General features: G+C 37.2%; 5 protein-coding genes across 20 annotated transcripts in view; 3 read left to right on the forward strand and 2 right to left on the reverse strand.

The window, feature by feature from the left end:
• The first annotated feature begins 634 nt into the window (after positions 1–634).
• LOC116844568 (40S ribosomal protein S25) lies at positions 635–1,873 on the forward strand. 2 transcript variants are annotated; one of them, XM_032816263.1, is made up of 3 exons: positions 635–785; positions 1,284–1,376; positions 1,579–1,873. In XM_032816263.1, the coding sequence occupies exons 1-3, from the start codon at positions 783–785 to the stop codon at positions 1,840–1,842; spliced, it is 360 nt and encodes a 119-aa protein (XP_032672154.1). In that variant the 5' UTR covers positions 635–782; the 3' UTR covers positions 1,843–1,873. The 2 variants fall into 2 exon arrangements, with proteins under 2 accessions (XP_032672154.1, XP_032672155.1); XM_032816264.1 differs by lacking the exon at positions 635–785 and adding an exon at positions 811–885.
• A 2,035-nt stretch (positions 1,874–3,908) lies between these two features.
• Positions 3,909–5,928, forward strand: LOC116844556 (splicing factor 3A subunit 2). The gene is made up of 3 exons (XM_032816224.1): positions 3,909–4,168; positions 4,285–4,881; positions 5,485–5,928. Exons 2-3 carry the CDS (start codon positions 4,336–4,338, stop codon positions 5,758–5,760), a joined length of 822 nt encoding a protein of 273 aa, XP_032672115.1. The 5' UTR covers positions 3,909–4,168; positions 4,285–4,335; the 3' UTR covers positions 5,761–5,928.
• Positions 5,929–7,900: 1,972 nt separating this feature from the next.
• LOC116844550 (60S ribosomal protein L27a) lies at positions 7,901–10,243 on the reverse strand. Its single transcript, XM_032816216.1, has 6 exons — positions 10,138–10,243; positions 9,776–9,839; positions 8,951–9,048; positions 8,483–8,632; positions 8,232–8,367; positions 7,901–7,994 (listed from the first exon to the last, which is right to left on the reverse strand). Exons 1-5 carry the CDS (start codon positions 10,216–10,218, stop codon positions 8,239–8,241), a joined length of 522 nt encoding a protein of 173 aa, XP_032672107.1. The 5' UTR covers positions 10,219–10,243; the 3' UTR covers positions 7,901–7,994; positions 8,232–8,238.
• Positions 10,244–11,184: 941 nt separating this feature from the next.
• LOC116844542 (liprin-beta-2) lies at positions 11,185–23,271 on the reverse strand. 12 transcript variants are annotated; one of them, XM_032816187.1, is made up of 14 exons: positions 17,964–18,693; positions 17,405–17,579; positions 17,142–17,320; positions 16,049–16,260; positions 15,371–15,516; positions 14,920–15,271; positions 14,575–14,736; positions 14,374–14,505; positions 14,055–14,226; positions 13,231–13,526; positions 12,983–13,159; positions 12,365–12,736; positions 12,094–12,294; positions 11,203–11,653 (listed from the first exon to the last, which is right to left on the reverse strand). In XM_032816187.1, exons 3-13 carry the CDS (start codon positions 17,227–17,229, stop codon positions 12,136–12,138), a joined length of 2,268 nt encoding a protein of 755 aa, XP_032672078.1. In that variant the 5' UTR covers positions 17,230–17,320; positions 17,405–17,579; positions 17,964–18,693; the 3' UTR covers positions 11,203–11,653; positions 12,094–12,135. The 12 variants fall into 12 exon arrangements, with proteins under 12 accessions (XP_032672080.1, XP_032672078.1, XP_032672079.1 ...); XM_032816188.1 differs by having other exon boundaries at positions 17,142–17,317; positions 17,405–18,693; XM_032816186.1 differs by having other exon boundaries at positions 17,405–18,693.
• Positions 23,272–23,348: 77 nt separating this feature from the next.
• Positions 23,349–23,598, forward strand: part of LOC116844544 (zinc finger protein ztf-16) — a 6,117-nt gene continuing 5,867 nt past the window's right edge. Inside the window, exon 1 of one of the 4 annotated variants that reach the window (XM_032816205.1) lies at positions 23,349–23,593. The gene's annotated coding sequence lies outside the window, so the exon portion shown is untranslated. The remainder of the gene's footprint in view (positions 23,594–23,598) is intronic. The other 3 variants (XM_032816206.1, XM_032816207.1, XM_032816202.1) reach the window with 3 other exon arrangements.

Below are 23,598 nucleotides of genomic sequence, written 5' to 3' on the forward strand. Positions count from 1 at the left end.
CGCGAATACTTCTGGCGGTAGTGAAGTAACGTTAGTAATTTTAATGTTCATGACGGAACTAGAGTCCTCAGAGACTTCCGCGTCATCGTTCATTAATCGCGCCATTAATCTCCAGGACTGCGTTCCAAAATTCTACTCAGTGGATAGAGTACATTCTTTGACTATATAAGTATGGACTGCCAGTTGGCATTCTCACGCTGTAATCAACATGAAGAGCGCCTCGAAGGGCTAAGTGGCGAATCCTAGTATTTCGATGACATATTGTAAACTCACGTATAGTAGCAAACCTATACTTTTGCCAATTCAATGCTTGATATTCGTTAATTTTTACATACATCTCAAAGAACTGGACATATTTCAATATTCAGATTTCAATAATTGGCTGAGTACATCTAACCATTAATGACCCTACGCCATTGCTCAAAATGAACTGGACATATTAGAGAACCACAAATACAAAGTTTGTTCTTTCCAGCTGAACTTCTTGCACTAGTTCAAGAAATGTATGCTGCTTTCCGTAATAATCTTCTTCCGTAATAAGCTTTTACGGAAAAACAACATATTTCACACCGCGTCAATGTCCGACGTACGACGCCCGATAAGAGAACGTCCGCTAAGAGAATGTCCGCATGATGACGTGACCAATCAGAGTGCGTTGGAGCGAGTAGGAGCACGTTGGGGCATGCGCGCGACACATTCTGCATTAAGCGGAAGTGGGATTGCAGCGGCAGTAGGCTACGGTCGCTTAACTTCTTTGTTGCTCTTTACTTTCATCAGCCATCATGGTGAGCATTTACGTATAAACTGTGGTTTTCAAGGCTACCTCTCACGATTTCACGATAAATCCGTACATATTTCGCAAAAAATACAGATTCTCGTAAAATGGTACATCAAAATTGCAATACATTCGGCTTACTTTGTTCACGATAAGGCGATGAGGCCTTTGTGTAATCCACGTGTTATATTCAATCCATCGAATATAATCGCTTTAATTTAGTTTTGCTTGTAGAGAAAATATTAATTGCGTTTATCTTGATAGTAGAGAGTAACCATCGCATAAAATACAATTAATAACGAATTTTTTAAGTTGACAAGAATATAACTTATCTTTTAGTGTATCCATAGTGTTCTGAGTTAATCGTAACAACTGTTTATTAATATTTTTTTTAGTATTTTTTTTTTTATATAAGTTTCAAATAATTAAAAGTTAATTTTCACAACTCTAAAACATATATGTATTCTTTCTTTTATTCATAATCATTGTTTTACATCTATTATTGCAGCCTCCTAAAAAGGATACTAAGAGCTCCTCTAAGCAACCGCAGAAAACTCAGAAGAAGAAGGAAGGTGGATCAGGTGGTAAAGCTAAGAAGAAGGTTGTTACTTTATTATAATCATGATAATTATATTAGATAATTTGATGAAATAGATCTCAATTGTTGTGCACTTATCAACTTGACCAATCATGGAGGCATAAACTGATTTAATGAGTCTGATGAGATTTAAATTCCATATCTTTAATGTTGCCTATGTAATGTTAGTATTGGTTTTAACATATTGTCTTTACTATACTTGCAGAAGTGGTCCAAGGGAAAAGTACGTGATAAGTTAAATAATCAAGTACTCTTTGACAAATCCACGTATGAAAAGCTGTTGAAGGAGGTTCCACAATACAAATTGATCACACCCTCCATTGTCAGCGAAAGATTGAAGATCAGGGGGTCTCTTGCCAGGAGGGCTCTGATTGAACTTCAGCAGAAAGGTCTTATTAAGCAAGTTGTACAACATCATGCACAACTTATATACACACGTACTACTAAAGGAGATGATCCAGCGGTGTAATATGTATGTTTTAATAAACAAATTAAATTCACTTTCTCCAATTTTCACTTGATTTCGGCAGAAGACGTGTCACCGGTGTCCGACTGTAACCACGTGACGTTCTCTTCGAGATCTACATCAGGCACGTTCGCGAATACTTCTGGCGGTAGTGAAGTAACGTTAGTAATTTTAATGTTCATGACGGAACTAGAGTCCTCAGAGACTTCCGCGTCATCGTTCATTAATCGCGCCATTAATCTCCAGGACTGCGTTCCAAAATTCTACTCAGTGGATAGAGTACATTCTTTGACTATATAAGTATGGACTGCCAGTTGGCATTCTCACGCTGTAATCAACATGAAGAGCGCCTCGAAGGGCTAAGTGGCGAATCCTAGTATTTCGATGACATATTGTGAACTCACGTATAGTAGTAAACCTATACTTTTGCCAATTCAATGCTTGATATTCGTTAATTTTTACATACATGCCAAAATACTGGACATATTTCAATATTCAGATTTCAATAATTGGCTAAGTATACCTAACCATTAGTGACCCTACGCCATTACTCAAAATGAACTAGACATATTAGAGAACCACAAATATAAAGTTTGTTCTTTTCAGCTGAACTTCTTGCACTAGTTTAAGAAATGTACACTGGTGTGTTCTTTCTAGCAGAAGTGACGTCAGAGGTTACTGTTCTTTCCAACGGTGCAGCAGAACTTAGAGCAACAGTTTACTGAACTGCTTGCACTGAGTCTGGAGCTAGTGCAAGCAGTGCAGTGCAGTGCAAGGGTAATGGTCTGTTCTTTTCAGCTGCACTGCTGGGCAGCGATGGGAGCGTCCCGATTGAACACAATAAACCGATAAAAAGAATTATCTAGTGAATTACTAGGTCGAACCAATCATTACAATCTGTGTTCAATCGTATCGTAGTCAATCGGGTCCCACCCGGCAGCGATCAACTTGGAGCGGAACATTTCACTTTTCGCTCTATCGATTTCACGTGAACTTTTTCATTGTTCACGCAATCAAGCTCTATGCGTGAAAGCACAAATCACTAAACATAATTCCTATATGATTTCAATATCCGCCAAATCAGCTGTATCCATCGGCTGTAGAACATATAACCTTAAAAACATTGCTATAACCTTAGGATTGTTATGTTTCCTATATCTCATCACAGCAGTAGCATAATATATTCCGTATTCATCATGTCACTAGATTTTCACTTTTCCGCCAGCACATTTCATGGCTAACAAGTTCACGTGAAAAGTTTCACGTTTCTACGCTTCGCCGAGTTTAGTGTTCACGAGTTCACGTGAAACTTTTCACTTTTCACGTTTCCGCCCTAGGGAAAAAGTTACATGATCGCTGCCCTGGGAGTCAATTCTGTATCGAAACGAAATGAAAATTACAAAAGTGAGCAAATATACTAGAATATTCGTAATTTCATTGGTCAGTGCCTAGTGAATGTGCTCGCTTTTGTAATTTTCACTTTGTTTCGAGATACAGAATTGACTCTCTGAACTGGGAGTCGATTGTGTATCTCGAAACGGAGTGAAAATTACAAAAGTGAGCAAATTCACTAGGCAATGACCAATGTAGTTACAAATATTATAGTAAATTTGCTCACTTTTGTCATTTTTACTCCGTGTTGAGATACACAATCGACCCCTTGGTGCAATAAGTTAGAGTGAGAAAACATATACTTATCTCATTTTAACTTATTGCACCAGTTCAGCAGTGCACCTGAAAAGAACAGACCATAAAAGTTACTGTACCAGTGCAAGTATTTCAGATGAAAAGAACAGATCTATGAAGATGGAAGAGATAAATTTTGCAGAAATTAAAAAGAATGAAGGTGGCAATATCCCAGATAGGTTCTGCAGACAATTGACATACATACATTAACGCAGGTACAGTAAATTCTTCATCTGAAAAATTATTTGCATCTAAAATTGTGTTGCGCCATGAAAACAAGCATTGTATGCCGCTAGCTTTACTCAACCGTTGTATAACCGTTGTGTCTCCTGAACACACCCATTAATTTTGAAACACAGCCATAAACTATTGTTGAGTGGTGTTGGGGGTACGCCTTTGGCCGCCTGAAACTATATCGAGAGAGAGAGAAACAGAGAAAGAGAGCCATAAATTATTGTGAATTTATGGAGGTTACGATGTGATTTTTTAATATTAAATGGAAAATGAAATGGAATATTAAAAACTAACTGTTACAAGGGAAGAATAATAAGAAAAAGAATACGTGTGTATGATCTTGTACTCTGAAGGCGACTGTAGAACAAGAAGAAGAAACGTAATTGTAACGTGCGGAGACGTAACCTATGTATGCACATTGTATTATTTGTGTTCTTACATGTATTATTTATAATTATTGTATACTATTTATATTTACGAATCATGAATTTCTATCTTTCCTAATCGAAACTATACTTCTTACAGTGGAGCATTCGAAGGTGTGTGAACGTCCGGTGAAGCGACGAAAAATCCAAGATGGATTTCCAAAATCGTCCGGGCGGCAAAACCGGTGGCGGCGGCGTCGCCTCCTGGTCGGAAAGCAATCGCGACCGTCGAGAGAGGCTGCGCCAGCTCGCTCTGGAGACTATCGACTTGAACAAAGACCCATATTTTATGAAGAATCACTTGGGCTCTTACGAGTGTAAACTATGTCTCACCTTGCACAATAATGAAGGTAGTTATCTGGCGCACACTCAGGGTAAGAAGCATCAGGCCAATCTGGCTAGACGAGCTGCAAAGGAAGCAAAGGAAGCACCGCAAACCTTGGCACCAGAAAAACCCAGGGTAGAACCCAAAAAATTTGTGAAGATCGGACGACCTGGCTACAGAGTGACTAAACAGCGTGACCCGGAATCTGGTCAGCAAAGTTTACTATTTCAAGTAGATTATCCAGAAGTAGCTGACAATGTGATCCCACGACACAGATTTATGTCAGCCTATGAACAGAGAGTTGAGCCACCAGATCGTAAGTGGCAGTACCTGCTGTTTGCTGCTGAGCCATATGAAACCATTGCCTTTAAGGTAAGAAAACATTTCACTCTCATATTAGAACTACCAATATCTCATAAATTTTAAAATACAATTACATTCATGAATCACTATAGCATATGCAACTTTAAAATTTCTTTTATCATATATCTCATTTTATTTTAAATACTCTCACACTTAAAATATCTCAAACTATTATGTCTTAAATAATAATTCCTCATTTCCAGCTATAAAGATTAACATTAGAGGGATAACAATACTTCTCATAAAATGATACATTCTGCATATATTCAGATAATACAAAGTACATTCATATGTAATATTCAATTCAGTTCATCAATGAATATTTAATTCTCATTACTTAGTACTTTACAAAATTTCCTGTAGCACGTGAATGATACCTATTCTTTATAGCTGTTACTTCTGTACTATCTTATAATCTTTCGATTTTCTTTTCTCTTTTCATTAAATACCAAATATACATGTATGTACTTCGTTTTTTAGTACTTTATTTGAAAACAATATCATATATTATGTATATTATGTATATTTCTTCTCCAAATGATTAAGTTTGTTATATTTATCTTATTTCACCAAAAGTTTCTTTTTATTTATGGTTTGTTTAACAATTTATAGGTGCCTAGTAGAGAAGTAGAGAAGGCAGAAGGCAAATTTTGGACTCACTGGAACAAAGATACGAAGCAATTTTTTCTACAGTTTGCATTTAAGAATGAGAAACCTGTAGGTAAAGTACCTCCACCACCAGTTCCCTTGATCCGACCAGGACTGGGTCCAATGGTGCCTGTTCCACCGCCTCCACCTAGACCACCGATGTTCAATCCAGTCCCACCACCACCAGCTCTATTGGCTACTGGAATGCAAATACCTCCACCGCCACCGCACTTAGCATAAAATACTTAACAGGACGAGATTTCTGACATAATAATCTTATGTATATAATGTATTTCTTTACAAAAATTTTATTCATTTATATTTTTTATTATTAAGGCTTCTAGCAGTTTGTTTGAAATTCTTATGTGCTATTTCTATATTAAAAAAATATATTTGTGTGAACATGAATGAGTGAACATTGCTGATCGTTTTAACATATTGAGTTGCTCAGAAAAAAATTCGTATGGTTTTTTAAGTAAAATTCAGACATATTATATATATATATATATATATATATATATATATATATATATATTTTTTTTTTTTTTAATCAACCACATATTTGCCGTTCTGTTCCACTACTATTTGCTGATGGAAATGCAAATTTTTTTCCGTTAAATTATGAGGTACCCAAACATCGTAGCGATTCACATAGCCGAGTGTTGTGCAACAGTCGAATTAGATATGTGGAGAATCTCCACGATGTTTCGTGTCATGTAGTGTGGATTACTTTTAATGCTGCAATTTGGTCGTTATCTACCACTAAGGGTCTACCTAAGCGTTCTTGATCTTTGACGTTAAAATCACCACGTTTAAAGCGAGCAAACCACTTCTGAACAGTTCTTTTAATTTAAGGGAATGCTGGACGATGACGAACTCGAACAATGTCGATAATGCAGAGACGACCGTCACTAACATAATCATGCTCTCCTTTTCGTATTTCTTGTATATACAGAACTTACATAAATGTATATTGCTTTGTTTTACCATATTCAACGAACAACCTAACCATATATGTGTAGAAATATTTTTGCAAACTTTTTCGATATTCTTAAGCTTCCAAATACAGATGTGAAGGTAGAGCAAGCTGCGGAACTTTTGGCAAATATTACGCTGACAGTTTGAGATTTTACATTAAAAACTTTTTGTTTATTTCGTCACATATCAAGCAATGCTTATATTTATTTTTGTACGTACTTTTATTAAAAGCATTTGTAATTCTGTGTAACCAATACGACGTAAACTTTGTAGAAAAATATCAATATTCTGTCGGTAAAGTTTTCAGCTTCAGCATCCCCTTAACTTTACTGCATAGTCTCCGTAAACGGCATAAATCCTTTTTATTGCTTAAACGGCATTGCCTTTTTTTAAGTAAAATAACAATGTGTTAAAAATACATTTTATTTTTTTCCATTTTCAAATAGATATAGAACGAACATAACTGAATCGATTTGATTCTGCCTATACTTAAACAATGCGCGTTAAAATATTGTTAAAATATTTTGTAATGTATTTTTTTCTTTTCGAGTTTTACGTGCCGTCAGTCTTTCCCGAAGATATTTACGGCTATTAGGCACCCTTTCAGAGTATGTAAATATGTCGTAGATTAAAGTCACGCACGACACAAGTATACAAGTTTTAACGCCGTCTGCTGAAAAACCACATGAACTTTCAGAACAACACAATGCTTGTAAAATGCCTCGAAAACTATTCTTTTCCCTTGGCAATCAATAAATGATCACTCGTAAAATTAATATGACAATTAACCTCTTAAACCTATCTTTTGTGATTTTGCTATGTTCATTTTACGGCTATTTATTGATTATCAAGGAAAAAAGATTATTTTCGGAACATTTTACAAGTGTTCTTTCATATAAATATCTTTTTGTTTCGAAATGGCATGTAGGAATTTTCAGCGTGTCATTTCTCGCTTCTGGACCGCAAGCCTTTCTGGCTTCTTGGATCACAATCCAACATGGTCGCGGCGAGTGCCCAGGAGGCCCAGGAGTGCCTCAAAAAATTAAATTACTTCGAAAGAAATTAACTCAGAATCGTTTACATTATCAAATAAAATCCAACTTTATACTTTCTATTGTAAGTTACCGAAAATATGTAATGATGCTTCTATATCTTATAAATATATTTTTATCTTTATTATACAATGATAAATCAACAAATATAAAAAATGAAATTATTGAATTATAGAAAGGAACTTAATGTATTTGAACTCGGCAAAAGCAAACGTAAACGATTCTGGATTAAACAGTAATATTTTATGTAACTTTGTAAAATCTAGCTTATCTACAAGAGCAGCACGCGATTATATTACTGTGTAAAGGATTATGGAGTATGATCTAAGACAAAAAGAGAAAATATGTAATATGTTTAAAAAAAGATGTTAATTTGTGAATTCTTTTAAATACATTCATTTTTATACATTTATTTTTCATATGAAAAAATGACATCCTGACATTCTGAAATCAAAATACAAATATATTAGGATTTTGATTGAATACATTTTTGTTTAATATTTTATAACAAGTTTTTATCAGAATAAACAATCCACATGAATAGACCGATTGATCTATTCTTAGTGTTGTACGCACTTCTCGGTCCGCCCGTTTGACTTTCATCATTACAATTACAGGATCGTATTAATTATTTAACGAAAAAAGAAAAAAAAAACAAAAGTAGTATTACTTTATACTTACTTCATGTTTATGCACACAAAACACATGCGCCGCCAACCGCTTTTATCTTATCTTCTGCCAATTTGCTAAAAAATTTGGCTTTAACTATGACAGGCTGTTTTGGCAAGCGACCTTTGCCTAACAGTTTGTAATACCCCTGGAAAAAAGAAAAAACAAAACTGTTGACGAATTTTTCATTAAAATATCATTTCGTATATTTGTCATGGTAATTCAATAAAAATAAATTAAAAGCTATAATATTTCTAACTCACCGCTTTTACCAAGTCGATGACTGGCGCCTTGCCTTCCACATCTTTATATTTTAATCGTGTCTGTTCCGACACTAATGTCCATAATTTATCCAGATTTAAAGTTGGGCACCATTTAGTATTACGCCTTAAATGATAATTCCTCATTCCCAACTAAATATTAAAAAAAGGAAATATTAGAGAAATAATATTAATTTTTATAAAATAATATATTTTGTATATATTCAGATAATATAAAGTGCATTCAATGTAATTCAGTTCGCCGGTGAATATTTGATTCTCATCATTTAGTATTCTTATCCGATATATGATTAGGATAACTTTAGTTTTTCATGTGTTATTCAGTAAATATATATCTATTCATTTAATAATATATATAAAAAATACAACTTGTGCAGCTATAAAGAACAGGAATGGAAACTCATGTGGTTTCTGCCGGCAATACAAAACATTTCCTATAAGAGATATTACCTTTCCAAAGTAACCAGGATGATATTTATCAAAATTTATTCTATGATGATGCAAACCACCAGCATTTCCACGGCCTCCAGGATGCTTCCTGTGCTTCCCTAAAAAATATAATATTGCAATGTAGTAAACTTTTAACTTGTCTATGCAATATAGAAAAAACTAGAATATTTATATCAAAAACTATGGAGTATTTGTATAAAAATTATATTTAAGAAAAAAAAAACAATATCAATATAAAGTAACAAATGTAAAAAGTAAGCAAATTATATCAATCTTATAATTATTTCTTTCAAATCTCAAGAAGATATTTTATTAAGGCTCCTGGCCCCTTGCATTGTTTAACTCTTTTTAATGACGTCAGAAGTGAGAGAATGCATGCAAAAAAATTCTTGCACAAAAATACATTAAAATAAAAATATGTATCTCTAAAGTAACACTAACAATCAATTAAACAAACAAATTTATAAGATATTCCGTGCACTCTTTTTGCTCTAACAATCAATAATTTATTGTAAATTAATCTGAATAGAAATAGGTGAAGAAATAGGTTAAGAAGATGAATTGTATGTCACGTTAATTTACAACAAATTATTGATTGTTAGAGCAAAAGGGGAGTGCACGGAATATCTTACAAATTTGTTTAATCGATCGTGTTACTTTACGGATATATATATTTATTTTAACGTATTTCATAAGAATTTTTAGCATGCATTTTCTCGCTTCTGACGTCATTAAAAAAAGATAGACAATGCGAGGAGCCAGAAGCCTTAAATCTTAGGTAGAAACCATTTTTCGATCATGAAATTTTAATATACCTGTACTCACCTATTCGGCCATGACCGTGGCTCACGTGTCCACGAAGCTTTCTAGTTTTCTTCTTATGTGTTGACTACGAAGAAATTATAAGATACAATTGATATATACATAAAAAAGACCACAATAATAAGCATAATAAAATTATTCTTTGGATAAAGCTCAGAGGGGACGTAAACATAAGGTTATATTCAACTGACACGAAACGAAAATCTTATAAAATAATTGATGGAATATAAATGCAAAATAATTATAAGGAATTATCTATGATATTCTCCACCACATATTTACAGCAAGTAAATTATGAACACGACAAGGATGTTTTCGATTTCGATGGATATTTCATGGAAATATTGAAGTATAAAGTCACTTACCATCTCGACGGTGCAGCAAAGAAGAACCGAGAGACCGTCGGAACCAGTGCTACGCTTCGCTAGCTGGATCTCCGTACGCATGCGTACAAAACTTACAACTGTTTAACCAATCACAGCCTGTAAAGGGACGTCTACATTGGAAGTACGTAATAAGAAGTAGGAAGAAAAGTAGGAAATTGACTAACCACAGTCGAATGTGAGAAGAATAATCAACTATGATTGGTCAATTTCTTATGGCTCCTGCACACAGGACGCGGTAATGCTTGCCGCGCGGCAGAAGTTCGCGTGACAGCCAATCAATATGCTGCTTTCTGTAATAACCTTCTAGCTCTTATAGAAAAACAACATATTGATTGGCTGTCGCGCGGACTTTCGCCGCGCGGCAAGCATTACCGCGTTCTGTGTGCAGGAGTCATTATTGCTTACTTTCAATGTAGACGCTCCTTAAAACCCATTCTATAATGATAATATGTAGAGGGACTCTAGGACTGCGTTCTAAAACTCTACGCGACGGATAGAACATTTAATTGACCAATAAGAACAAAGATAACTAGGATTTCTTTATCATGATTGATCAATTAAATGTACTCTACCCACCGAGTAGAATTTTGGAATGCAGCCTAGTAGTAAGTAGGATTCACACTGCGTCCAATGTCCGACGTACATCTAAGTTCCCATTTAGCGCGTCACACGTCGCATTATGAGTTAAACCAATCAAATCGTCTCATTTTATTTGTAAAATCCCGTCACGAGTTAAACTAATCAAATCGTCCTATTTCGTCGTAAAATACGCAATAAAATGGGACGATTTGATTGGTTTAATTCGTGATGCGATGGACGATGCGATAAGTGGGAACTCAGCCGTAAGATATCCAATAGGAGAACAATTTTCTAATGGAGAATTGAATTCCCTACTAGAAAGCTGTTTTCCTATTGGATATCAGACGTAGTACGTTAGACATAGGACGCGATGTGAATTTTGCATAAAAAGTAGGAAGTAAGAATTGACCAAATACAAAATCTCCAAACAAGTCGGAAAACTGGGTATTTTGATTTTAAAAAATGTACATATATTTATTTATTATTAAAACAATTCTAGAAAGTTGCGAAAGTTTAGAATAATCAGATACATAGTAAATATATAAATTTAGCATCTTATCTTAAATTTATAATAACCTCCTATACTTAAAAGACTCGTAGTAAAAATATTTATCCTTTAGAATGGTTAATTCCAAATTTCTTAGTCTACAGCATTAATAAGACTTTGGCGGTGTTTAAGTTAGCTCTCGAATAAGCGGCTTATTTCAAAGTGTACGTTTTGACAAAGAAGTGGCTGCGTAATTTACAGTATGGATAACTGGTCCCAGGTTTTTGACATTTTCTTGTGTACCGTCACTTCGAGTACAAATATATAAACAACCATCGGTATATATTTTACCGTCGTTAAATATATTGATTCGTAGTTCATCCATTCATATGCAACCTATAACTTTCCTTTGCCCAGTATCCTCCAAGTCTGAAAAGTACAAAAAGTACAATACCTTTTAACTGAATAATATTCAAAAATGTAATATTTTAGAAATAAATAATTTATAACAGTCTGTAATTCGATAATTTTGTAATCTAGAGAGAAGCACTTATAACAGATTAAATATATATTTACCTATAAAGTAGAGAAAGTGCTAACAACAAGCATCTTATTAATGTAGAAATCATGATATAGCAGTTGAAATTTTTAAATTTGAATGATGATATATCAGTAATTTTAATGTTCTTGTACGTTCCAAATGTAAATATAAAATTATGATAATGCAATTTAGCAAAGATTATATTGTCATATGATGTTTGTAGAGAGATTATATCAAAAGTGCGACGATGCGATATACAACTGGTATATAGAAGTGTGACTTTATATCTGTAATGCAGTTCTCATATCATTAGTAGAGTTAGACTTACAAGTTAGTTTAGATGATTACTCGAATGAAGCTTTAATTGTGGTTAGAATGTGGGTGAGTTTAAGTTAGGGCTGCCTGGTGTTGACGAAGGTGTTGATGGGGTACCTGGTGGTGATGCCTCCAATGGACAAACCAAATTGCCAAAATCCACCTCGTTTTTGCTTTTTTTACGCTTCAATGTGAATTGAGATTTCTTTGGTACCTGCTTGAAACATGATTATTAGATATATTATAAGGTATTAATATAAAACAAATGAAGCGCGCGACAGCACCTTTAGTCTAGCAGTAAGCGTCAGTGGAACAAAGCCGAGTGTGCTCTCTATCTCTCTTTTATGCTGAACCACTTCTCTGCCCAGAATTTGATTGAAATGTGTTGTCAGATGTCTACGAAGCAGAGTCTTTGCAGGTGGAATGCTAAGTAATGTCGCGAGCAACTCGGAAGTGAATCGTCCCTCGTGAATCATCAGACCACCGTGAACACCGGAGCCGCGCATGTTCGGAGCGTATTCCGCGAGATCCACCACTCGTAGCCATTCCATTACGCGATGATTCGTCCAGAGAGTCACGTTAGTACCGTCGGCTCCGTTCCCGCTCACAGATCTTCTCTCCAGATTGTCAAACTCAAAGTTTAAGTCCCGCAAAACCTGCAATTTATATCCATAAATCGAATATCGCTACATATCTATAATTTAATCTACAATGCGTGTTTTCCATTTAATAATTCTGTTTTTGTTTCACTGTCTTGTTCAGTGAATAACAAAGACAGGATGCTTGCCATAAAAGATGATGCTTGTGAACGTATATCACTAAATGCAAAATATTCAATAATATAGTTCATACATCAGACATCAACATAACGTATGCAATATAATTTCTGTATCGTAAAATACCTGAATTCCACGTCTTAAACTGGCGGCATGTAACTGCGCGGTCACCCCGAGATTCAATAGATCTTCCGTGGTCAGTCTGTGAAGAACTCTGCCGTCAACCTTTGCGTTGTGGAAAGCTTCCTTGTGTTGAGGTAATCCAATATCGTCCAGCCATCTTAGCACGGCCGCGCTGTCCATCTGTCGGCACCCGATATCCTTAGTCTTGGCTCGTCATGTAACGTATAATTTTAGAATAACATATCGGCAACCTTGTGAGAACCGAGGAAACCGGTTCCATTGCTTCTTTCCGATTCTATAGCGTAAAGCAACTTCTTTCTGTGCAGAGTGTTCTTTATGTCTAATTCCTTCTCCAGTTGAACCTGCGTAGCATCAAGTAATTTCGATCCGGTGGCACCCCATCGCCTCAACTCGCCGGCATAGCATTCTAAACCGAGACAGGCTAACCAGTCGCTGATTTCTTCCATAGTAAGTTCTGCAAGTGGTTTCGGTGGCAGCGATTCCATTTGTGCGCTCGCTTCACCAATCACGATTTTCTCTTCTTCCGCTGCGGCAACAGCATTCATTTGTAACTACACGTGTCTTTTTAATGTAATAACAACAATGTTACAATATTACGTGTATATAATTAACACGTTGACTGCCACGCTAATTTCCACTAATTATTTCAATGTTTAATTCAAGTTTGAATCATCAAAGATACGATAAATGCAATTCACGATATTGTTATATCGTTCATATATTGTTAGCTCGTTCCATTAGCTATTTGCTACATATTTAAGTTGTTATACGCAATTAATTAAGTTTTATATATAAATTAGTAAAACGCGGTTATAGTGTTGGTCATTGGTGACTACCATAGCAGTCATAGTGTTACAATGTGTTACAATGTGTCACAGTGATACAATATTAAATAAAGATAATGTAATTAACCGTAAGTAGTTTTGCAGGCGAGTTACTTCTCGATTAAACGTAACAACATGCATGTTACTGCCAATTAATACTGCTGCGAAGTGTTCATCATTAACGACATTTAAACGTGACACCGCATGCTTAGATAAAGATCAATCGGAACCTAGAATAGGAGCGGACAGACATCTCGCAGAGACTCCCCTAACAGCCAAGGGTACCGTTGTATGTGCTCCCGAGACTAAATTTGGAACCTTACCAAATACAACGCCTTTCTTGGATGTTGGTGGCCTAGGAAGACTACTATATTGACCAGTGTGTCTGCTGAATCTTTCACCCTGCAAATATAAAGTATCGCCTTTTCAGTTGATGGTATAATATTAATTTAATCGATTACTAAAATTTTAACGTATTATGTACCAATATTTGCATATAATACATTAATATTAGGATTTATAATATATAATGTGTATATATATACTAACATTTGATAAGGGACTTGCACTGCGTAATGCTAGGTTCTCATGCTCCAAACTAGCTTGTCTGAGTTTCATTTCGGATAGAGAGGTGAGAAGTTCCAACTTTTGCGTCTCTAAAGCACTTCTCGATAAAACTTCCTTTAAAACAAGCAAACGTAAAGTTAGCTTATATTCAAATCTATCTTAGTGTCTATTTAGATGTCTCACCTTTTGCAACGCTTCCTCCATCTGCCTCAGAGAATCTTTCTTCTCTTGAAGTATGCCCTCCAGCTCCTGAATTTTATTTGACTGAGCATCGACCTGTTCCGATAAGACCGACACTTCCATGTGTAATGCTCCGCGTTCACTTTCCAACTTTCTCAGCCGCTCCTGAAAAATAATTTAGCAAGTTGATCATTAACATATGGTTGATGAAGAAAGCTCACTACCTCAAGGAAGTTACATAACACAAAGATTTGGTTATTCAACGAGCAGGGATCGGAAAATAACTCATAGTTCGTATAGCGCGTAAGAGCCAGAGATTTTATTTGAGAGCTCTCCTGTACAGTATACCTCGGTTTTACTATGACAATTATTCATGCACATATTGCTTCCGTAATGGAATTGCTGGAGCGAACAATAGTGCGGCTTGTCTCTCTCATGGCAGATCAAATCATTGTGAGACATGGCCCTTTGATCGCGGTCCACTCTGCTGCGCAGTCTGCGCCGTCTTCTGTCCAAAGAACCGCCGCATCTACTCGTAGAGCTCACAGGCAAAGACGTTGTACTGTTCGTCCTACTGCCCGCGTGTATCTCGCGCTCCTTCATAAACATCAAATTCTGTTGCGCGTGACAGACGTGCGGGTAGTGACCAAGATTCTTTGCGTGTTCCTTGATAGCTTGGTGCGTGAGCTCACCAGAGACGCTGTAACGATTTGTAAGGAGGGAAATTGATGAAAGCTCCTAGAATCGATTGAAGATACACAGTAAAATATAAAGAATTAGGATGTATACAAACAGTGACCTTGTGCACGGCATGACGCAGAGAGATGGGAAACTTCCCAGATGAGCAGACGCCGGACAGATATTAGGCATACCGGCGGACGCTGCACAGATATTAGGCATACTCCCTTGAAGCGCTATCATCTTAGCATACCCGAGCAAGCAAGCCTACAACGATATTATCAATATCTCACGGCGAGAGATATCTCACTTGTAACTAAAAAAGGAGCCAGTAAGAATCTAGTCTGTATATTATCTAAGTTAAATTATCTAGACTAAAATGTTTTTCTATTATATTAATTATGTTTATAGAAAATAAAATTAGTTATTATAATAATTATATTTTTTACGAGTATTATTAAATTATATTATAATATATAATTATAAAATCTTATAATAGATATATATTATATATAATTCAGTTTGTTCTCTCTCTCTTATGCATTAATTATAATCTGTTTTGTACATGTTCTTATTGGCCCTTTTTATTTTTTATCTGATATCAATATCTATTATCAGAATTATTTACTTTCATCTTGTTCCATGTGTAATTTTCTCGCGAATCGAATAGCGAGTACATGCGCGAAAATATAATTCGCTAGGCGAATTTTGTGTGTATGATAAAACGTGTGTATGTCTGTATAAACGTCGGTGTGTTGGTGCGACCTCCCGGTGCTGGAACTCTCTATTTTAGATCTACCTGACACAGACATTCCTGCGATCGGTAAGCCGCTCGGCACGTGATCGGCTCCGACAGGCCCGCGCCGATGTCTCGCGGATAATCCTCGATATATTCGTCGCCTTCCTCGGAATTCGACGTCGTGCCCGACGAATCGTAGCCCTCCGAGGGCGTCCATCGACTGTTCCAACGTTTTATAGTCGAGGCTGCGTCCGACGAGTCCGACTGCGAACCTAGATTTAGATTTATGGTCAATCTTTTTTTATTTCATACCGAGGAGTTCAAGAGGTTCCTATCAGCGCGTCGGTGGCGGCTAAGTTTTTAGGGAGCACAGCACGCTGTACAGGATACGCTTAGTAACAAATTATAAGAAAGAAATCTGTAAAACTTGATGAAAAAAGTAACGGAAATTGTATTCGATATATGCTTTCTGAGTAAAAGTAATGCTAATAAGTTACTTTTTTTTCAATGGATAACGAGTAATGGAAACAAGACACTTTTAAAAAGTAACTTTTCCAACTTTTTCTTGCTGTGTGTATGCATGTGTATATTGTATGTATATCTTAACAGAAACTGAAACAATAATCCGACAGCGTATTGAGCGAAGTTAAGTCAATGAACGTGTGTCTTCGACGGTCAACCGGTCCGCGTGCACTGCGGTTAAGGCAATCTATTTCGAGCGGACCATTTATTCCTCCATCAGAGGCATAACTACGGTGCACTGGCCAGCCGCGCGATTTTAGTATCGAATCACGGTGAGTCTCTCGATCACGAGAGTCTGCCGGACGTCTGCCAAGTTATGCCGTAAACTGAACTAAACTAGCCGCCTGAGTGTCATGGCTCTGCTCGCGAGCAGATCATAAATCATAAAGCAATACAATTCTCACATATAATTGCTTTGCCGTCAGTATCAACTAAAATCTGGCTTTCCACGACGGAGGAATTAGTTTGTACGATTAATTTAATCCAAGTGTATTTTTAATTGACATAATATATCTGTCGAGAGATCAACTTGGAATTAATACGCTAGCTCCGACGAAATTTTGTTCTTTCAATTCCGTGTATTACCGCCGTGGAGTGATGGAAAAGATGGAAAAAAAAATTAAGGAGAAACCTTTCGCTTGTCCTTTATCTTCCTCTTCCATTATAGGAGCGAGATCCTTCCGTTCTCCGACGATACCGTCGTTCCAAATGTTCTCCATGATAATTTTATGTTGCGTTTTGTTTTTTTAATTTACGGTCTTTAGTTTTCTCTCTGAGTTCGGTAAAATGAACATCACCAACCTGGGTCTGCTTCAGTGACAAATTTGTTTAATGAGACGCGCGTAGAAACATCGAGATATCCTTGCCGGTAAAACTGGTACTTCTGTCACTTACTTTCCGCGACAATGTCACCGTTACAACGGACACTCAGTGTAATGACATCGATAGACACGGTATACGATGCGAAGTGCATTTAGTGCTCGGATATCAGTGCGTTCACACACAATCGAGTGTTATCTTGACGAGGTGCACTCTCGCGCTGCTAGCCGCGACATCGTCTCCACTGAAACTAAAATTAACGTCACGAAATCCTTCGAGAAGAACGGGAGAGAGAGAGAGAGAGAGAGAGAGAGAGAGAGAGAGAGAGAGAGAAAGAAAGAGAGAGTAGAAGAAAAGCAGACAGGGAAGAAAGAGAAAGAGAGAACGCGCAGTGGCAATTTATAAATAGATTAGTGTTCTCTCTTTTCATTGCTTAGATCGCATTAGGCCGTTCTCCCTTTCTCTCATCTGGCTGCTTGGGTACGAAGTACTCATTATGAAGTACATGATAAGTTCGAAGCGAATAATATGTTGTAATTATTATTTTATCACTATTTTCATAACGAACTTACTATATTTGTATCTAATACTTTTTTGTTATGCAAAATTATTATTAATTTTATGTTATACTTACCTTTTACAAAACTATAATTCCAATCATAATCTAGTCCAAAAGGTCATCTCACGTCAAGAAAGAGATACACGGTGTAGCATCTTTCGCGGATATACTTGGCACTAGCACGCTGCCGCGTCTATCTCTCGATAACGAATGCACGGCTGTCATAGCACATCATTCGAAAGGGCAGTGTCACTAAGGCCCGTCGTATTGAGTCATTACTTGTAACTTATCTCGAATGAGACATTTAGATTTAAATTCAGAATTAGATGTGAATCGCGATTATATGTGTGTGTGTGTGTGTGTGTGTGTGTGTATTTAAATCTGAGTATCTCACGTGAGACAAGTTTTAACTAAAGATTACTAACCCTTACAATTTGGACGGTTTTTGGATGAGTTTTACAGTCTTTAAATTAGAACTTTTTCATATGTACAAAAAGGTACACTAATAAAAAATATAACACGCGATAAATATATTCCCGTCGCGTCACTATATTAGCTTCCTGGATTGTAAGGGTTAATGTAAACCTAAAAAATGATGAGTCATCGAAACCAAAAACGAATCTTTCATAGCAGACTTCAGCTGCTCGATCGATCAGCATCACGCCTGTCGCGCACGGTGTAATGATTACAAAGTCAAACGTCCGGATGTACACGGACATACGTGACCAGAGTATGGCTATCTAACACGCGCGCGAACACGTGCACTGATGAGAAAAAGAAAGAGAAAGAGCGCGTACCGGATATACACGGCCGCGGCCCGGATGCACACGACGGACACACACGTGTTTCCGCGTTGGCATCTGCTACTGATCGCAAAACTTACGTTTAGGTTGCGTTAATCGCGTTGTAAAGAACGGAAGTCGATGGCCCACGAGCGGAATAAAGTCAACGTCAACAAAGACGACGCTTTTTTCTCTCCTCATCTTGTCCTACTTTGACTCCGCTTACCGGTTGCATCCACTGCAAAAGGATATCCTCGGTAGCTGCGTCAGGCGGCGGGGGCGGCGTCGGTGCGGTTTTTATCACGGCCACGAGATTTCTCGCAGCCTCCTTCACAGAATTCTTCCACTCTGCATTGCCCTCGGCCGAACTTTCGGCACAAGCTCCTGTAAACATAATACTTGTGAGAAGTCGTAATGCCTGTGGGACGGAGAGCGATCGTAATAGATGTCAATTAAAGTTCAACGCAAGAACGAGATTAGTCGTCGAGTTGCTTCAACTTAAAACACGCTAGAATAATATTTTAAGTGAACCTGACAGATTTGTATATTCCTGAAACTAAATCTTTCAATTATATAATGACAAAATAATTACAAATAAACGATATTTCTTACTTTGTTCATATTAAGAGTAATTACAAGTAATCAAGTGTTTAAAAATGGAACACACACTGAGAAAAAATACTTAAAAATTTGTGAGATATAAAGTTTATTCGCAGAAATAAATTTTATTTTGCTGAAATAAATTATATATTACAGAAATAAATTATATATTACAAAAATAAACTTTATTTCACAAATATAGACTTTATATCCTACAAATAAATTATCAAGTATTTCTTTTCAGTATATGGTTAAAAGTCTATAGACAAAGCACTCTTACTTTTTAAATTAATGATACTAGTTGAATACCTTATCTCAATAGCACACGCCCTAAGCAAATACTGTTAGTTTTTTTGTTCAGCAATTGACACAGTTTAAATAGAAATTGATAAGAGTAAAAGTCTTGTAAATATTTGATTACTTATGTGGGAACCTCTAATAGTAAATTGAGTAATGGTTTCTCTCTTAGAGTCACCTGTCTAACACACACACACACACACACACACACACACACACACACACAAACTATTTGACAAACACATTTGTAGATCTTATTCTTAATTTTATTGTTGACAGAAATCCATATATTCTTAAGTGCTACATCAAAGCCTGAACACAGCTACAAATCTGAATCCTACCAGAAATAATATCATCCATCTGCAGTAAAGCAGCTTCCAGCATCTTGCTTGCCTCACTGGAGCTTTTCGCCAAGAACGGCGACTCACCCGCCTGCGCCGTTGTGCCGTTTCTCTCCTCACCTTTGCCCATTACTTACTGTAAGAAATGAAATTTTTGTTACACACTACTTCTTAAATATTCCAGACAGAACGAGTATTTTATGTATCTACACAGCAGAATTAAATCAATATAAGAAACTTATATTAACTTAGCCAATAAGAGCTAAACGCAAGAGATATCAGTTGCAAAATTTTTATATTTGACAATGCAAATGGTCCTTATTGGTCAAGTTTCATATTGATTAAAAATACATTTCAGAGAAGTGTCAAACAGGTAGGATGTCCTTTAGACATTTTATTCAAAAAGATGATCTTGCAGTCATAGGAAAATTTATCAAGATAGGAGAAATTAGCTAAGATAGATAAATGACTATCAAATACTGCAATATCACATGTTTTGTATTTAATCAATATATATAATAGAGAATTTCTATCTGAACTATTTGTGAAACTTAGCAATAAAGTCTCTCTCTGTGGCATCCGTCCAGATTAAAGTCAATTATACTTCTTATAAAAATTAACTGTAGTAGATAAAAAGGACCAGTGATGAGAAGTAAACAAATGTATAATCCTCACATCCCCCTCCCCCCATTTAAATTTGTTTGCAGATATTGCAGATGTTGCTGCTGTAAACTCAATGTACCAGACAATTTTTTAAAGCAGATATAAAAAAACAGCAGTAAATTTTAACTGACATTTAGAATTCTATCTAAAATCTCTTCTCTGTTCAGCAAACATGTTTTTGAGTGTGGGAAAGAAGACATGTGAGAACCGAGCAAACGAGCAAACGAACTTGGTTGCTGATGAACGATGAGACCAGAAGTACTTTACATATGCAAGAAACATATCGCCCACGCGACATTCTCTTTATCGGCGATAAGAGGCACGAATTTACACGACGCGATCGATCGCGGGAAAAACATTTGGCGAGAGTCCAAGAAGGAGAGAAGGAGATCAAACATCATCACGAGACAATCACTCGCGCCGATGACGTCACGATCTTACCGTGTTGTTTCATGATAACATCGACGATCGGCCGGATTATCGTTAATAAAACAGCAACAATTGCGCACTGAGATAACGTGCCACAGACGATCAACAGGTAACGGAGAGCAACGCCCAGCGCTTCGCCATCATAACGTACTTCTCTCGTCTCCGTCACTCTGGCTCCCTCCTCATTCTCTATCTCTTTCCCTCACTGGCTCATTATTTCCGTCAATCTTAGCTTGCAAGAGCAGAACTGTATTGAATGCGCAAAGAAAGGAGCAATTTTCCTCGATATATTCATTAACGCGTCATCTTGTTATCTACACAATTATTTCCCGGAGAAGTGTAAAAAAAAATACAAGTAGGTCGTCACCCTCATTTCATTCTCGAAACTCTACACTAATTGCTAATTTATTTATTTATTTATTATTCTCCCTTGTGTATAATATTTTGTGCAACAGTAAATACATAAATATGCTGTTCCTTATAAGTAAAAATCTGTCAGGTTAGACTGACGTCGACAAAAAAATGCGCGATACTTCAAAATTGTAGGTTAGCTCTATCTGTCAGAACCCATCGATTCGGCGTCGAGATTTCCACGAGGAATCGAGTAAACGACTTCAAATCGAAAAAACTTCGAAGAACGACGCGTTTAATCGTGTGAGGAAGCGTGGCGAAACATATATCGAGAATACGCAGCGTTTGAATGCTGTTGATTACCTGTGCACCTCGGTTGGGAATCGTGAGCTCGTCGTGGACAGACAGTTGCGTGTTCGGTAAACATCGATCGGCTCGTTGAGAGGTCCCGAGATCCGTGCGGAAGCTGTCGCACCTCGCGCCGATCACGACGATGACAGCCACGACCGTCTCTGTGCGTCCCACGCGAGTCAAAACAGAGGAGGAGAGTCAACAAACGCAGCTGTGTATACACACGTCGCGGAGGAGCACAGCGAAGTGTGCCGCGAGCGCGTCCCGCGAGATCGAGAGATCGCTGGAGTTGGCGCGAAAATTCAAACAGCGACGCGGCACTCGCACAGCATCGAAGCGCGATGTCTCCGATCGCACGACGTACACGGCGTTAAATTGATTCCGAGAGATCTTGCCGTGCTGTATTCGTTCTCGAATCTTTATCGTCTAATCTTCTGAAGACGAGCTTTTATAGAGATATCGAGTGCATTTCAAAACGCGTTAAATAAAAAGTGTTACATAGACCGTTCCACGAAAAGATTTACATACGGTGTTACAGAATTATAAAAATATCAATTAAATTTTTCTCAATTTAACTACTGATTTGAACAAATATGTTTCTACTTAACTGATTGACGATCGATTCAAGCAAATTCAATCGGAGAATGTTTAACTGACGATAGATTTCAATGAAATCGATCAAAGAGCGTTAAGTTGACGATTAATATCAGTGAAAGAAATCAAGGATCATTTAATTGACAGTTGAACTTGGCAAAATTAATGAAAAATTATTTGATTGATAATCCATATAAACAAATTCAGTCGATTCAAGAGTGTTCAATTACTCAAGAGGTCATAATTGGTTTTGCGAATAATATTTATATCCGAAATATTGTAGTATCGTGGAAGATACCGATGATTGAGGAAGTACTAAATGGGAAGCGTTAAGGAGAACACTGATCGTATCAATTGTCACCAAATAATCTTTGATTAAATCGATCAAATTTACTCGTATTGATCGTCGATTAATCGGCCTTTAATTAGATTTGGTAAATTCAATTATTAATTGAACAATTTTGGATTTTCTCCGAAAATCTTCTGGAATTTTTCTTCTTCTTCATATCAATCGTTAACTAATCTTTCACCGAATTCGTAAAAATTAATCATCAATTGAATAGTTTCCAATTGGATTTGTTGAAATCAATTGTCACTTAAGGGCTCTCCAATTGAATTGGTTCGTATTAACCGTTGCTTAAACATGATAATTAATAGTAATTGAAGAATTAATGATAAGTAAAGAAATAACTAATTACCGGCGCACAATCCTGTTATTGCGTTATACCGCAAACAAGATAGCGCATGATGTTTGAGGCAGAGTTGATTACGTCGCGATACCAACTTCAAGTCGCCCGGCGCGAGGTTATGTTCGTCGCGCGCATTCCGTCAAGCAGGCGAGACTTCGATCGCGAGAGACGCGACGTTCATGCGAAACCGCCAGCGCGTCGTCGTGAAGTTTGTCGAGATTCGCCGCGGATGGTGCGTTCCGCTCACGTCGACGCTTCGTGAGCGCGATCGCGGTGCCGCGGTAAGCAATCACGTTGTCGTCATCGACGTCGTCGTCTTGCCGTTCGTGGCAGCAGGTTGGCAGCAGTGTGCGCCGCTATCGGGCGAGCGAGAATACGGATATCTCGTACTTCCGTTACATTTTATTTGTGTGTAGCCGTACGGGGCCGTGCGGGGCGGACGAGACACGGCGGGGAGAAGATAAAAGTATGTGTACGGCCGCAATGCGTGCTCGACGGTTGTCGTGAACGTCCGCGGCGCACGAGGACGAGCGAAATTCCGGAGTCGGAGGTGCCCCGAGGAAGGTGGCCCGTCGTCGTCGTCGTCGTCGTCGTCGTCGTCCTCCCCCCCCCC

The sequence above is a fragment of the Odontomachus brunneus genome, unplaced genomic scaffold (genome assembly GCF_010583005.1).
Source record: "Odontomachus brunneus isolate Ranch 3 - 2012 unplaced genomic scaffold, Obru_v1 Obru_scaffold_042, whole genome shotgun sequence".
Taxonomy (NCBI): Eukaryota; Metazoa; Arthropoda; class Insecta; order Hymenoptera; family Formicidae; genus Odontomachus; species Odontomachus brunneus.

What these genes read in the sequence shown, in the direction of transcription:
- LOC116844542 (XM_032816185.1), bottom strand. Translation starts at nt 18,871, where the DNA reads ATGAGGAGAGAAAAAAGCGTCGTCTTTGTTGACGTTGACTTTATTCCG. An exon ending in TGCGTCATGCCGTGCACAAG is followed by an intron (nt 15,272 to 15,370) that starts GTCACTGTTTGT and finishes AAATCGTTACAG; the next exon opens with CGTCTCTGGTGAGCTCACGC. An exon ending in TCTGTCCGCTCCTATTCTAG is followed by an intron (nt 13,527 to 14,054) that starts GTTCCGATTGAT and finishes CTGTTGCCGCAG; the next exon opens with CGGAAGAAGAGAAAATCGTG.
- LOC116844556 (XM_032816224.1), top strand. Translation starts at nt 4,336, where the DNA reads ATGGATTTCCAAAATCGTCCGGGCGGCAAAACCGGTGGCGGCGGCGTC. An exon ending in ATGAAACCATTGCCTTTAAG is followed by an intron (nt 4,882 to 5,484) that starts GTAAGAAAACAT and finishes AACAATTTATAG; the next exon opens with GTGCCTAGTAGAGAAGTAGA.
- LOC116844550 (XM_032816216.1), bottom strand. Translation starts at nt 10,218, where the DNA reads ATGCGTACGGAGATCCAGCTAGCGAAGCGTAGCACTGGTTCCGACGGT. An exon ending in TTTGCTGCACCGTCGAGATG is followed by an intron (nt 9,840 to 10,137) that starts GTAAGTGACTTT and finishes ATTTCTTCGTAG; the next exon opens with TCAACACATAAGAAGAAAAC. An exon ending in TCATCGACTTGGTAAAAGCG is followed by an intron (nt 8,368 to 8,482) that starts GTGAGTTAGAAA and finishes TCTTTTTTCCAG; the next exon opens with GGGTATTACAAACTGTTAGG.
- LOC116844568 (XM_032816263.1), top strand. An exon ending in GTGGTAAAGCTAAGAAGAAG is followed by an intron (nt 1,377 to 1,578) that starts GTTGTTACTTTA and finishes CTATACTTGCAG; the next exon opens with AAGTGGTCCAAGGGAAAAGT.